This window comes from Lissotriton vulgaris, chromosome 1_1, assembly GCF_964263255.1.
Source record: "Lissotriton vulgaris chromosome 1_1, aLisVul1.2, whole genome shotgun sequence".
In the NCBI taxonomy this organism is placed as follows: Eukaryota; Metazoa; Chordata; class Amphibia; order Caudata; family Salamandridae; genus Lissotriton; species Lissotriton vulgaris.
The window spans coordinates 1978183475-1978197403 of NC_141685.1; the positions used below are offsets into that span (position 1 = coordinate 1978183475).

Genomic DNA, 13929 nt, shown 5'->3' on the forward strand with positions numbered 1-13929 from the left:
GTGGGGAATATTGGTGGGAAGTCCTTGATACGTTCTCACAGTCAAGTGTGCTATTTTTACTTGAAATATAAGTTTACCTTTATGTGTGGTATTGGCTCACTTTCGAGCTACACAGCCCTGTTATTTAAATTGATCTAAATTCACATATTTATTTACGCACACAAGCAGATTGTTGCCATTGTGGAAAAGACAATATTTTAACCTGTCATTTTTTGATTGAATGTCTCATTAGCATAATCATTTTACCTCCTGATTATTTTAATCTAATACTGTTGTAGCACTAGAACACCTGATCAAATGAAGGCATTTAATGTAGCATTAACACCCTAAAATGATATTTTGCATTTACTATTGTGTTTATTCATTACTTGGTTGCTGTGTACCATGGTTTACGGTTCTAATACTATTGCCCTAATTTATTACAGATCAAGGAATGGCTGTGTTTGAACTGTCAGATGCAGCGTGCACTCGGAATGGCCACACCTCCAGTCTCTACGAAACAACCTATGCAGCCACAGCAGAAAACAACCTCAACCTCAAAACAAGTGTCTCAGCCCCATCAAAAATCTGACTTTGTTAAAACCATTGAACCTAAAATAGCAGTCTCTGTAACAAATGATTCTTCATCGAAATCCAAACAGCCTGTTGCTGCTACTTCACTTCAGACTGCATCCTCTAAGATCGAGTGCACTCCAAATATTGATCAGACACAGCAATCATTGGTAGCAAAGAAACTCCCTCAAACAAATATACAGAGACCTGATGTTCAGACTGCTTCATCCTCTCAAGCATCCAATGTGAAAGCAATCTCTTCGCATCCAAACACACAGACACCAACCCCTTCAAAAGAAACCCATTCTCAAAAATCAGAAATTGCCAAAACTCCACAACTTATGCATCCTGCTGTAGATGCAAACAGGGATGCCCAGTCTGATTCAAAACTCCAGCCACATGCTTCCCAACTCCATTCAGATTTTAAACATGTCTCTACATCTGAGTCTGGAAAACAAATCAAAATTCAAACCAATCTGCCAACATCAGTAAAAGACGATCCCAAAAAGACTCCAAGTAAATTGGATCCAAAATTTGAAGCCAACCCATTGCCAAAAGGACCCCAAACAGCACTTCCAGAGGAGAGTGCTGTGAAGTCTTCAGTGTTGCCTAAAGAAACTCCGAAGCCACAAGAGCAACCAAGGCGATTCAGCCTTAATTTAGGAAGTATGACCGAAACCCCTAAGCATCAACCAACAACTCCACAAGAAACAGTGACAGGGAAACTATTTGGGTTTGGAGCATCAATATTCAGCCAGGCATCTAGTTTCATGTCAACTGCTGCACAGCCAAGTTCCCAACCACAAGGCACCCAAGGGACACCTACTAAGCAGCCTCCTCCATCTTCTCAACAGCAGGGTGCTCAAGGCTCACCTGTTAAGCAGCCTCTTCCTTCTTCCCAACGTCAGGGTGCTCAAGGCTCACCTGCTAAGCAGCCTACTCTGTCTTCTCAACCACAGGGCGCTCAAGGCTCCCCTGCTAAGCAGCCTCCTCCATCTTCTCAACAGCAGGGTGCTCAAGGCTCACCTGTTAAGCAGCCTCTTCCTTCTTCCCAACGTCAGGGTGCTCAAGGCTCACCTGCTAAGCAGCCTACTCTGTCTTCTCAACCACAGGGCGCTCAAGGCTCCCCTGCTAAGCAGCCTCCTCCATCTTCTCAACAGCAGGGAGCTCAAGGCTCACCTGTTAAGCAGCCTCTTCCTTCTTCCCAACGTCAGGGTGCTCAAGGCTCACCTGCTAAGCAGCCTACTCTGTCTTCTCAACCACAGGGTGCTCAAGGCTCCCCTGCTAAGCAGCCTACTCCATCTTCTCAACCACCGGGATTTCAAGCAACACCTAAGCAACCACCATCTTCATCTCAACAAAAGTATGTTCAAGGTTCCCCTCAGCACACTCCTCCACCTGCTCAACCACAGGGTGCCCACACAACAATCAAGCAACTTCCTCCATCTTCTGAAACACAGAATACTCAAGGTTCACCTGCAAAGCAACCACCTTCATCTTCTCATAATGTTCACGGGCAACAGCCAGATAATAAGCACTCTCATCCTCCTGCTTATCCACATAGTGCACAAGCGGTACCAGGTCAACAACCCCCTCTGTCCTCACACCATCCTAACCCCCCACCAACTACAAAAGAACCACTTCAGGTACAACATCCACCAAACTTAGCACCCATAAAAAAGGAGACAAAGCCTCAGATTGATGAAAAGTCCGACAAGCCCAGAACTGATCTTACATTTGTGAATGCTAAAGAGAAAGCACAGGAGCAGAAACCGTTACATGTTCAAATTGGGAAGGAATCTGAGAAGGATCCAGGCCCCTCTACAGTTGGAAAGCCTGCTTTGCTCAAAACATGTCCACTTTGCAAAATAGAGTTAAATGTTGGCTCAAAGGACGTTCCCAACTTTAACACGTGCACAGAATGCCGAAGCATAGTGTGTAATCTCTGTGGATTCAACCCAACACCACATCTTATTGAGGTAGGAAAATGCAGTGATTACCTACTTGGTGTAACTTGAAAACATACCTATCAGCTTGATATCGAATATTCTTGTTGGCAAACTTTGTTAAACTATTTCCATCATCTGTGATGTTTCATTTTGATTTGAAAATGTTTCTGAAATGCATGCATAACCTTCAGTTTTTAATTTCTGCAAACGTGCGTTCTGTTGAGCAACTGTTGCTCTTTAAGACGAGTTTAGAATGTGTTGATATTTTTTATTTTAGTGCAGAATTCACATTATTTGCCGGTGACGATGCAATATGAGGTACATTATTTCCATGCTTTTGTTAATCATGCGTAATCCTCCAAATTAAATTGAAGGTATTTTCTCAAACGCACAATTGAGCTCCCGGTAGTCTTTACGACAGTCAGTTTGACTTTCTTTAGCGTAAAGGCAGATTGTTGAAATTATTTTTTACCACAATTGACCGAAATATACTTCCCAGTATTGCAGCGTACAAAAAGAACATATAAACTTTGGTCTTTTGAGCAAATGAGGAGTTTTGGTAATTTAACTTCTGAATCAAAATAGTATATTGGTTTGCCCTTCATGTAGTATAGTTTAATAGAGAGATGTTTAGTTACCTTGCCAATTTGGATAATACAGTATTACCACACGTACCAATCAATGAATTGAAACAGCTCTGAGATATACACTCTGGTGTATAAAGAAACATTATTTACTAATACGTAACTATTGATAGAAAGTTTTAAAAAACGAAATCTGAGGAACAAAATATACAGAACTACTCTCAATCTTGAAAACTCCAGAAGATGATGTTTGAATGCTGCACCCTTAGCCTGTAATTAATTTAACTCATGCTATGGGTTTGAGTGTTTCATCGGGCAGCGTACTAACTCTTTGGACCCATAATGGGGTGGGGAGGGGCAGTACATACCACAGACCAGCTTGTTGGTGTGTAAACGGCCGCTTTATTGGAAACAGGTGCCCCTTACAATAACATACCATTGGCCTGTGCCGCACAAAACTAGACCTCACCAAATATATACTTCCTAACATACCCCGCTCCCCCACCCCTAAAATTGGATCCCCTTTGCAACAATATAACCACAAACTTGCAATTTGCAAACTCTTACCTACCTAGCTATATAACTTCTTATATCTACCCAAGGCGTCCTAACGGCTTTCGACCCCCCCTTTAGGATGCTAGACTCTTAGGATACCGACACACACCTATGGCCTTATCCAGCGCCTCCTTGAACTGCACAATGTACAATTCCATCCCATACCGGTATAGGTGAACTCCGTCCTCCCTAAAAAAATACACCGCCCCGTATCGGAGCTCCGAATGTTCCATCCTACCCACACCTTCTTTCTCACAAAAAGACCTAATTTCCCTGTTCAGCTTCCTGCGCGCCCTATCTATAGCCGCCGGCCTATCCGCTCCTCTCCATATCCGTCTTGGTACTAGTTCTGACCAAATCACATGGCAGCCCGACCACTGGCACTGCACCTCCAACAAATCCCTCTTCATTTGCTTGACCTAAGCCAGCCCCTTGCACTCCACCAAATCATTCTCGCCTAAGTGTATAAGAAGCACATCCAGACACACCCCTCCACTGACCACTGTACTCGAGGCCAGCAACAGCTCATGCCACCGCATACCCCCACGCCCTTGACACTGGCACACAAAAAACCCCGGATCCAATCCTAAATTCAAACTCCGCTCCTTTTCCCATTCCGCTCGTTCCTCTCTTTTCACAAAGGAATGGCCCACAATGAGTATAGACAGTACAGCCTCCTTCGGCCCGCCACTGCACCTGCAAAGACACATATGTGAGCCACAAGAAAAAACGGTCATCAATTGCAGTCTTCCATCCCCACCCACCTCATCCTGATATATGTCTTATAGCAATCCGACTTCCAACGCCCTAAGCGCATGAGGTCCCCCTTTCCCCAACCTTGTCGAGCCGCGTCCGTCGCCGGTTCAATCCGGAAAGAATATGTGCTAAACACCCGCGGGTCCTCACCCATGGCCCGTAGGGCGTGCCGCAGGTCCCCAACAACTGAGCCACCGTCACCCTGGTATGATTAGTCCGACGGAATACCTCGCCCGCGTACTCTTGTTGCGCGGAAGCCAACCAACTACCCCAAGTCGCCGGACAAATCTCCCCCTCCTCCACTGGACCCATCACAACCCTCGTCCCCACGCCCCCACGCCCCTTTGGTCTCATAGAGCGTCGCAGCTGCAACGCCACCTCCCAGGCCCTCAGGTTGATGTCCCTCCACAAGATCCCAGGCCCCCTCTGGCCCCCACTAGCTCAGAGACACGAACGCTCCAAAGTACATCCACGATGAGCGTGGAAAACAGCACAGTATCCTCCCGATTGTGGCAAATGGAGGGCAACACCCGAATCAGGGTTCCAAGCATCCCCGCCGTGATGGGCCTACGCCTACTCACTCTGGCCCCTCTCCCCCGTGCCCAACCCTCTAATAATCACATCCCTAGCTCCCCTGCAGACGGTGCATAACCCTACTACAACTTCCCCATGAAGGCCACCTCCTCCAATTTACCGGCAATCATCACCCGCGACATCCCCCTGTCCATGATGCGCAGTATAAACTGTACCACTTGCTCGCACCGCTGTCAGCACTCCTCCTGCCGCACCGCCCTACCTTTCCGGAACTCCCACCACGCCTGTTCATACGTTCTCCAGGTAGAAACCGCCACTGACGCTCTTACCAGCTGTACCACCCGGTTTCTCCCACGCCCCACAGCCCCATTGGTACCAGCGTCCTGTGGCCCTCCGCCTCTGTGGCTAGCCCATGGAAACTCTGCCACTCTGAACGAGACAAAGCATCCGCAATGTCATTTTTCACCCTGGGAATGTGTTGAGATGAAATAAAATATTGTGCTCTAGACATTTCATAATAAACACCCTCATCAACTTGAGCACCTGCGGGTCCCTGGCAGACTGTCTGTTAATGACCTGCACCACCGCCATGATGTCCACTCTAAAAGTTACCCGCTTATGCGCCAACTCCTACGCCCACACCGTCACTGCCACCACTAGCGGGAAGAGCTCCGAGAACAAATTTTCTGTCCCCCGCCTTGCCAATGTGATGGCCCTTCCTCCACACACCACCGTCCCTGCCAATACAAACCGAAACCGCCCACCCCCGTCGCATCTGACGAGATGGTCATGTCCCAGTCCCAGTCCTCCAGGGGCGCCATGGGCACACAATTGAAATGCTCCAGTAAACCCTCTACATGCGTAGATCCTCTCTCATACCTGCCGACAAACAGAGGTGCTGGTGTGGCAACTTGAGCCCGGATAGCGCCAGCCTCAGCCGCCTGCAGAATATACGGCCCGCCCGAACGATGCGACACGCGAAATTCAGATGCCCCAACAGAACCTGCACCTCACGCACCGTCACCTTTTGCTTCCGCAGCATGCTGTTCACAAATGCCAGCATATGTAACTTCTTCTCCTCCGACAGGCATGCTTCCATGGCCACGGAATCTAGTTTGATGCCCAAAAATGACAGCACCATGCTAGGACCCTGCGTCTTCTCTGGCGCCAGAGGCACACCCAGGTAACCCATGAGTTCCGTAAAACCGTCCAGCTGCTGCTGGCAGTCTGACGAACCGGGCCGTCCCACCAGGAAGAAGTCATCCAGGTAGTGCGTCACCGTCTCGTTGCCAGTGTGCCAGGAAAAACCCCACTGCGAGAAGGTACTGAAGCGTTCAAACAAGGCGCACGAGATCGAACACCCCATGGGCAAAGCCTTATCCACAAAGGATTCCCCATCAAATTGGATCCCCAACAGAGGGTGATCCTCCGGATGTACCAGTAGCAGCCTGAATGCTGACTTAATGTTGCATTTTGCCATGAGAGCTCCTACCCCCACCGACGCCACTAACCGCCGCACCACATCCACCGACGAGTACGACACCGAGGACAACACGTCAAAATCTAATCATTCACTGATGACTCCTATAGCCACGATAGGTAGTGAATCAGGCGGAATTGCCCGGGCTCTTTCTTCAGCACCATGCTGATAGGGGAAATGATCAAGTACTGCATGGGTGCCCCCAAAAGTGGCCAGCCATCTCCCCCTCCCCCACTTCCTTAAACAATTTATCCAGCACCACCGTCTTGTGCCCGTTAACTGATTTCAAATTCTCTGCGCACTGAACGATCCGCGGCCCCTCGTAACCCAAATGGAAACCCTCCCGGAACCCCAGACGCAAAACACTTGCGTCCTCGGTCCGCGGATAAGACGCTAGGAGGGACTCCAGCCGATCCACCTTAACTGGCGTATGAGCCTTTTCCCATATTCCCTGAACCCCTTTTCCTTCCAGATTCCCGAGCTGTGCTCCGGTCACCACAGGCTGCTGAGCCTGCGTACTACCCCCCAGCAGCGTACCACTGGGTGTTGCTTCCCGCACTTCGAGCACTTGTGCCAGAATCGACAATACTGCCTGCCACATGCGCCCTTGTAATCCCAGCATGCCCCGACGGCAGTGGTTGAGTCAGCTCCACCTAATCCCACCCCTCCACGGGTGGGGCGGGCCTGAAAGGGGTGCGGCGCCAACGGTAACCCGCTGGCCGTGTGTACGGTCCTACCAAACTTTGCACCCCCCATCATCTGGTGGTACAGATCCACGACGATCTCACCCCACTTCGCATCCGGGTCTCCTGCCATTTGAGCCTGGAACTCCTCGTCATAGTGGGACCAAGCGTAGCCCCCATACGTGACCTGCGCCCTTTGGATCACATCCATATACTTGAAAAGCGCGACCACCCGCTCAGGGTACTTCTCACAGTACACACTGGCGAAAATCAAAAACCCTGCCGACCAATTTTTAATGGTCAAAGGCACTTTCGGGTGCCTCACCAGCTCCTGCTTCTCCTCCTTCGGCCCCTCTTTCGCAGTCGGCTCGCAATGCAGGAGCTTCAAGATCTCAACATTGTCCCCCTTCCAAATCTCCTCCTTGGTGGCCAAGGACAGGTGGGCCCCCAAGGGTTTCGTGACGCCCATATATGGCATCTTACGCACCAGTATTTCGTGGCTCTCCTTCCCCTCTGCACCCCCTGTGTCTTCCTGGGCCGGCGTTGCATCTGCTGCTCCCTGCCCCACGCTCACCGCGTCCGGGCCTACCCTCGTGTCCCTCATGTACGTTGCTCTACTCAGGCGCACCCCCTCCCCTCCTCCCTTGGCATCAGTACCCACGGACACCTTACCCCTGTGGGCCCCGCCCGACCAGCACCTAGCCCCGCTAGATTCCTTACCTGGCGTCAAGGTCGGCGTCCACACCAGATCCCGCTGCCTAACCAGTGGAGCGGGGGGCCGACACTCGCTCCGCTCGGATACTCTCCGCTCTGCAACTCCTCGGGGCCTGTAACGCACTATGAACATCATTATTGCAATTCCCCCAAACCCCGCCCCTCCAATCTCCCCTCCCGAATCTCCCCTTCCTCTGTGCTGTCCTTGTCGTAATCCAGCTGAGGCCCATCCATATCCCAGCCATGCCATCTCTCGCCCTCCATGGGCTCCACTCTACTGAGCCCCGCCTTATCCCTGCAAGGGCGTCACAGCTCGCCCAAACCCACACTCTCTCTTCTCTGCTCATCCACTGCCATCTCGGGGTCCCGATCATCACTGCCAGACCTCCGCCCCGTCCCTTGGCGGCTGTATCGACCCTTCGGGTTGGGGCTGGCAGGGACCTACCACCCCGCCTCCTGTAGGACTCTAGCGTCCGGACCCTCGTGGGAGCTGCATGCTGCTCTCCCGAGCACCTCACCAACGACTCCTGTAGAGAAAAATAGGTGGAGTCCAGCATGCCGGGGTTAAACATACCGTACCCCCAGAAAACTCCATGCTCCATCCCAGATGCTCTGTCCCACTCCCCGCGCTCTAGGTCGCCCCCTGGAGTCTCCATCAGATGAGTCACCCACCGCACCTGGACCCTCTCACCCCGGGACCCGCCCCACCCCCTGGTGACCCCGGCTGCCCCATACCCCCCAACACTCCCACCCCCGCAGGAGCACCCCCAGCACCCCCCATTCCCCACCCACCTGCACGCCCTCTCCCAAGTCCTGGTCTGAGTCTTCAATCAGCAATGGGGACCCTCCCCTAACGCTCTCGGGCACTAAGGCGTCCCCCTTGCCCCCTCTCCGCCCCTCGACTGCTCCACTTGCTTTGGGCCCCGCCCCTTCAGTAACGAGGCGGCTCTACCGCCAAAACTGCCGCCGCGCCGTTGCTCACCGTGCGCCACCGCCGCCTTACCTTGAAACCGGGCCGCAGCAGATCGGTGCGGCCCGCGTCTTCGAGGAGGCGGAGGGCATCCACCACTCTGGGATCCTCCCTAGCTGCCATCGCCGGAGTCACAGACAAGTAACAGGAAATCACACAGCATCTCCGCGGGCGCACGCGACCAGGGAAACCCGATACCAAAGCCCAGGGGCAGAGTCATCAACGGAGTCTCAGCCAGCCAAACACACGCAGCGAAGAAAACCAATAACCACCGCTAAAGAAGACTACAAAAAGGCCGACCGAAATGCCGCCACAGGCCCACAAAACCACTACAGCAAAACAGCTAGCACCCTCCAGAACACCTTCCATCGGCTGCTGGGTCTTTGCCACCAAAATGGTGGACAGTCTCACAAAATGCCCGGTTAAGTAACCCCCAGCCCAAGGTAGGCCAACACCAGCTCAAGGGGAGTCCAAGGAACAGCCCAACCAGCCCAAAAGGAAAGAAGTAGCCCAAACAAGCCCACTGAGGCGCTAACTGACCCCTCCCTCCCCCGGGCCAAAATCCCCCCGGAGTGCCAGGCCTCCCGCTTGTCGGACGCCCCTCCCAAGGCCCTATTATAGAAATGAGAGTAGCCTTCTGAGATAGTGCACGCTCCCTGCAAAGGAGGTTGTTGTGTACTTGATTCATTGTTGATTTCTGCCTGCTTCTATTTGTTAGGTCTGGTTCGGAGACTGATTTAGAAGTTGGTCTTGCTACCTTCATGTATTCCAAAATATCCTCAATAAAACAAAGACAACTTTATACAAACATAGAGGGGCTTGAGTTACTTCTTCACATCAAATGGTCAGTTCAATTGCCATTCACATTTTGCTTAAGCCCCCCCTTGTCCCACACAGCATACAACACTGGGCAGCGAGTAAGCAACCAGCTGCAAAGAAGTGTGCTTTAGTTCTAAAGCCAATAGTGTTCTTTGCATACAACACTAAGAATCATATTTCCTGTGAAGTTATCTTTTTGCAACTTATGAGGGTTAAAATATATGTAGTACTGTGCTTGCTAGAAATAACCTATACTGTTCTATTAAAATGATATGTCCTTTGTACATGTAATATGTTATTGTAAGCAGAAGGCCACCACATTTTTGGTGGTAGTAGCACGTTTTCTATTTGTTTGTATTTATTTCTTTTACTTTTTGTGGTGTGTGGTTGCAATAAAAACGATGCAACAGCTTGCCAAGGCAAATTATCTTGGTTTTGCCAATACGTTTGAATGTTTTTGGCATATTTTCTGTGAGTGAACAATAATCATATTCTCTAGTGATGTGCATTAAAAGGAAAAAGTTTCCGGTAGCTACTCTACGAAAGGCTGCCTCTTTTTATTAAAATATATGTAATGTTTTGTTTTGCCTTTAATGTAACATTTTGATTGCAGACATGTGGCCACCATGTTACATGGCATGTTTTCTTTTCATTCTTTATTTATTTTTGTGACAATTGCTAGAAATAAAGCAAATGCAGCCATGCCACCTGCTTGCAAGTCTAATGGCATTGCCAATTCTTGTTTTAGATTGTCACTATTGTTCTGCCTTTTATCCTCCTTGCCCACCCTTTAAGCAGTAATCTTCAAATTTGTGTTGCTCTCCCATCGTTACACTACAGTAAAAGTAACAGCAAAACTCACAATGATAATACTTTTAGTAGGCTAATTAACTGCCATGCCTACTGCTCTAAGTTCTTTTCAGATCTGTAGTAGGAAGCCTACTGCCCTAATTTCAATTCAGAACTGTATTTTTGAGTCCACAGACAGTTGGCACCTTTGCATCTTTTCAGTTCAGGGTGCTAGTTATGTTTAAGTAGTGTACTATATTTTATTTTTCCATTTGTCAAAGAAAGGATACAAAGAGAACACACCATAATGACACGATTTGATTTGATTTGATTTGATTTGATTTATCAATTTGTATAGCGCGCGATTGCCCATGGGCGTCTTGGCGCTGTGATATATCCTTCCATCCCTTGAACGGTGTCTAGAGTTTATGAAGATAGAGTTTACGATAGCTACAAGTACTTTTTACTGGACATCTTGTTACTGTTCTGTTTTCGGCTTTTGTACAATTTAGTTTTATTGAGCCTATGCTTTTCATTTGTAGTTGATTGCTTCTTTGATACGGTACAGCTAGCTAGATTTTATGAATGCTCAGGCTTAAGTTTTTTTAAGTGTACTTCACAAATGAAGGATTCTTGTCTGAATTGCATACAAGTGTTTCTTATTGTAGTGTGAACAACACATCATTTGTTCTTCTGTCTCCATAGTGTGGGATAGTTGTAGTATTTAGGGATGGGCTAGGGATGTCCCTCTAGCATGTCTACATCGTATAGTGTAACCCTATACATTTTGGATGGGAAAAATATCTATTTACTTATGCTGAGGTGTTTTTGTATCTCCTTGCTATGATGTGGGGTGTGCTCTTATCAACAACGGTTGCAGTCTCTTAGGGAAACTTCTAATAGAGTTTCCACATTCCAGGCAAGGGCTTTCCTTTAATAATTCTGTACATAACAACTGTCCACATGAGGAGTATCAGCATATACAATTGACTCTTTGCGCGGTCCTATTTCAAAAAGAAAACACCACTGTAAGGAATGGCGGTGGCTACTATGTTTTATCTGGGGACTATAATAGTATGCTTGTCCAGAGTATTCCCCCTTTACACAAGAAAGATACATTGAAAAGCTCTTCTCAGATCTCCTAAAAGGCTGTATGTGTGGTTGGACTGCTTAGCAAGAGAGTCACAAAGTCTCATTGCTTGGTCTGTTGATGTAGCATTTCTATATTTTGACTTTGTTACACAGACTACCCAGGCCTGATTAGGGAAAGAATATAATGAAGTTTCCTGTTGGGCACCAGAGGGATATACGTTAAAGATGCAGGAGCAAGAACATGACAATGTGTAATGGCAGGCCATATAAAATGCACTCTCACAACTGAATAGTTACCTTAGAATTTCTTTCTCCTCACTAACACAAGACAGAGCATGCATAAGTGTTCAAGGCAGGCACCCTATCCAGTAAAGTACCCAATGTCATCAATCAACTTCATTCATGCTGGTCATTGATAGAGGAGGGAATGCCACACATTTTATTTCAAGTCCGGTGATTAGCATTATACATAATATCTTTTAAATTGCCACTCCTTGAGCCCATTTAAAAACACACATAAATAAGTAGAACCTGAATAAGAATGCTTCTTCCAATCCTTATATATATATATATATATATATATATATATATATATATATATATATATATATATTTATTTATTTTTTTATTTTTTTGAGGAAGCCTTAACGGTGAAACGCGTTTGTCAAGGGGGCAGGGGGTCTGCCAATAAATCATCTTTTAAAATCATGCTCAGAGTGCTGTCTACTTTCGTTGGAAGAAACAAGTGTGTGTGTATATATATATATATATATATATATATATATATATATATATATATATATATATACAACCAAAACCTTCTCCAGTTAAGAAAAGAGATCCGGGCCACTTGGAAGTGCAAAGCTTGTTTTATTTAATGGCCTTCTCGACACGTTTCGCAGGAGAACCTGCTTTTTCACGAGACAGAAACCAAACAGGAAGTGCTCAATATATACAGTCACATGGTATTCTAATCATACTCATGGAAAACAGACTTATTGGTCTATCTGCGGGCTGAGTTCGAAAGTTACAGAGCTCACCAGGCAACAGGGGAAATACAAAAGTTAAAGCTGCAGAAAACGTTAAGTAACACGTAAAATGCAATAATACTTAAACCAAAGTGGTGGTTAATACGTAAAGTGTAAACATTACGGGGAATACATAGCGTATAGACAGTTATTGTACATGCACGGTTTGGATCATTAGTCAAGTTGGGATAAAAATAGTTACACCATATGTGACATATGTTTAAGGGTTTTAAATGTTAAACCATACATGAAGCCCATGTGGGCACGGTTATAGACAATCACTTATCGTTCAGTCTCGCACAGTACCAAAGCGTATTCAAAAACTGTCCATACTCATGGTTAACTTCACCATATTATTTGGATCAAGCCCAGGGGGCAAAAGCACCAATTATTCCCTCATGGTTAACTTCACCATATTGTTTAGATAAAGCCCCAGTGGGCAAAAGCACCAATTGTTCCCAAATTTTTCAAATTTTAACGTAGTCCATTCATACAGTTCTTGAGTGGCCTGGTGCTCCTACAAATCGAACAGATTCCCAATTATGATCACCAACCAACTCTGTAAACCAGAAAATAAGAAATATGCAATCAGTGACTGTAATAACAGTGATTAGTGATAAAAACAATATTGGTTAAAAAACGGCAGGTATATACACAGACAAACTAGCATACTAACCCAGATGCACACTAAGTTCCTCATGTAAGTTATGACCATACGGTTGAGTTGTCCTGTATTTGATAATCAGTCTTGATTCTAGTCTCCTCATCTCCTTGATACGGTCTCCCCCTCTTTCCCTCATAGGAACTGTCTCCAGTACACAAAACGACAGCATATTTGCATTACCTTTGTGGTGTGTTGCAAAATGCCTCGCAATGGGATATTGCTTGTCCCCATTGGTTATAGCCCGCATGTGTTCGAGCACTCTTTTCTTGGCCGGGTGTTTGGAGCTGCCGATATAGTGTAACTGGCAGGGGCATTTTAATGCATATATAACATGATCAGTCAGACATGTTACATGCTTGGTAATTTTGAATTTGCTTGAATCTTTAGACAGTTGAACTTCTTTGGTGTTTTTACTGTTGCGACAGGCCTTGCACCTGCCACAAATGTAAAAACCTTGCACCGGGTTTCTCTGTTTCACAGTTTTGGGTAAAAGAGTGGAGCAGAGAAGGTCTTTCAGAGATTTCGGTCTTCTGAAGGTAAGCTGGGGATGTTCAGAGATTTCAGGAGCTAAGTCTTTGTCTAATTTTAGTATATTCCAGTATTTGTTCAGTGCTTTCCTCACTTCCTTAGAGTCACAATGGTAATCGGTAATAAATCTACTGATCACACCTTGGGTCGGTTGACATTCTTTCTCTTTGGGATTAAGTAAGCTTATTCTTTCTCTTTCTTATACCTTAGCCAGGGCACTGGCTATGCATTT

General features: G+C 47.1%; 1 protein-coding gene across 2 annotated transcripts in view; it reads left to right on the forward strand.

Annotated features, from left to right (window-relative positions):
- Nucleotides 1–13929, forward strand: part of PCLO (piccolo presynaptic cytomatrix protein) — a 1259786-nt gene that overhangs the window by 204847 nt on the left and 1041010 nt on the right. For both annotated transcript variants that reach the window (XM_086919783.1, XM_086919788.1), the window contains exon 3: nucleotides 426–2531. In XM_086919783.1, the coding sequence (XP_086775909.1) occupies nucleotides 426–2531 (2106 nt within the window). The remainder of the gene's footprint in view (nucleotides 1–425; nucleotides 2532–13929) is intronic.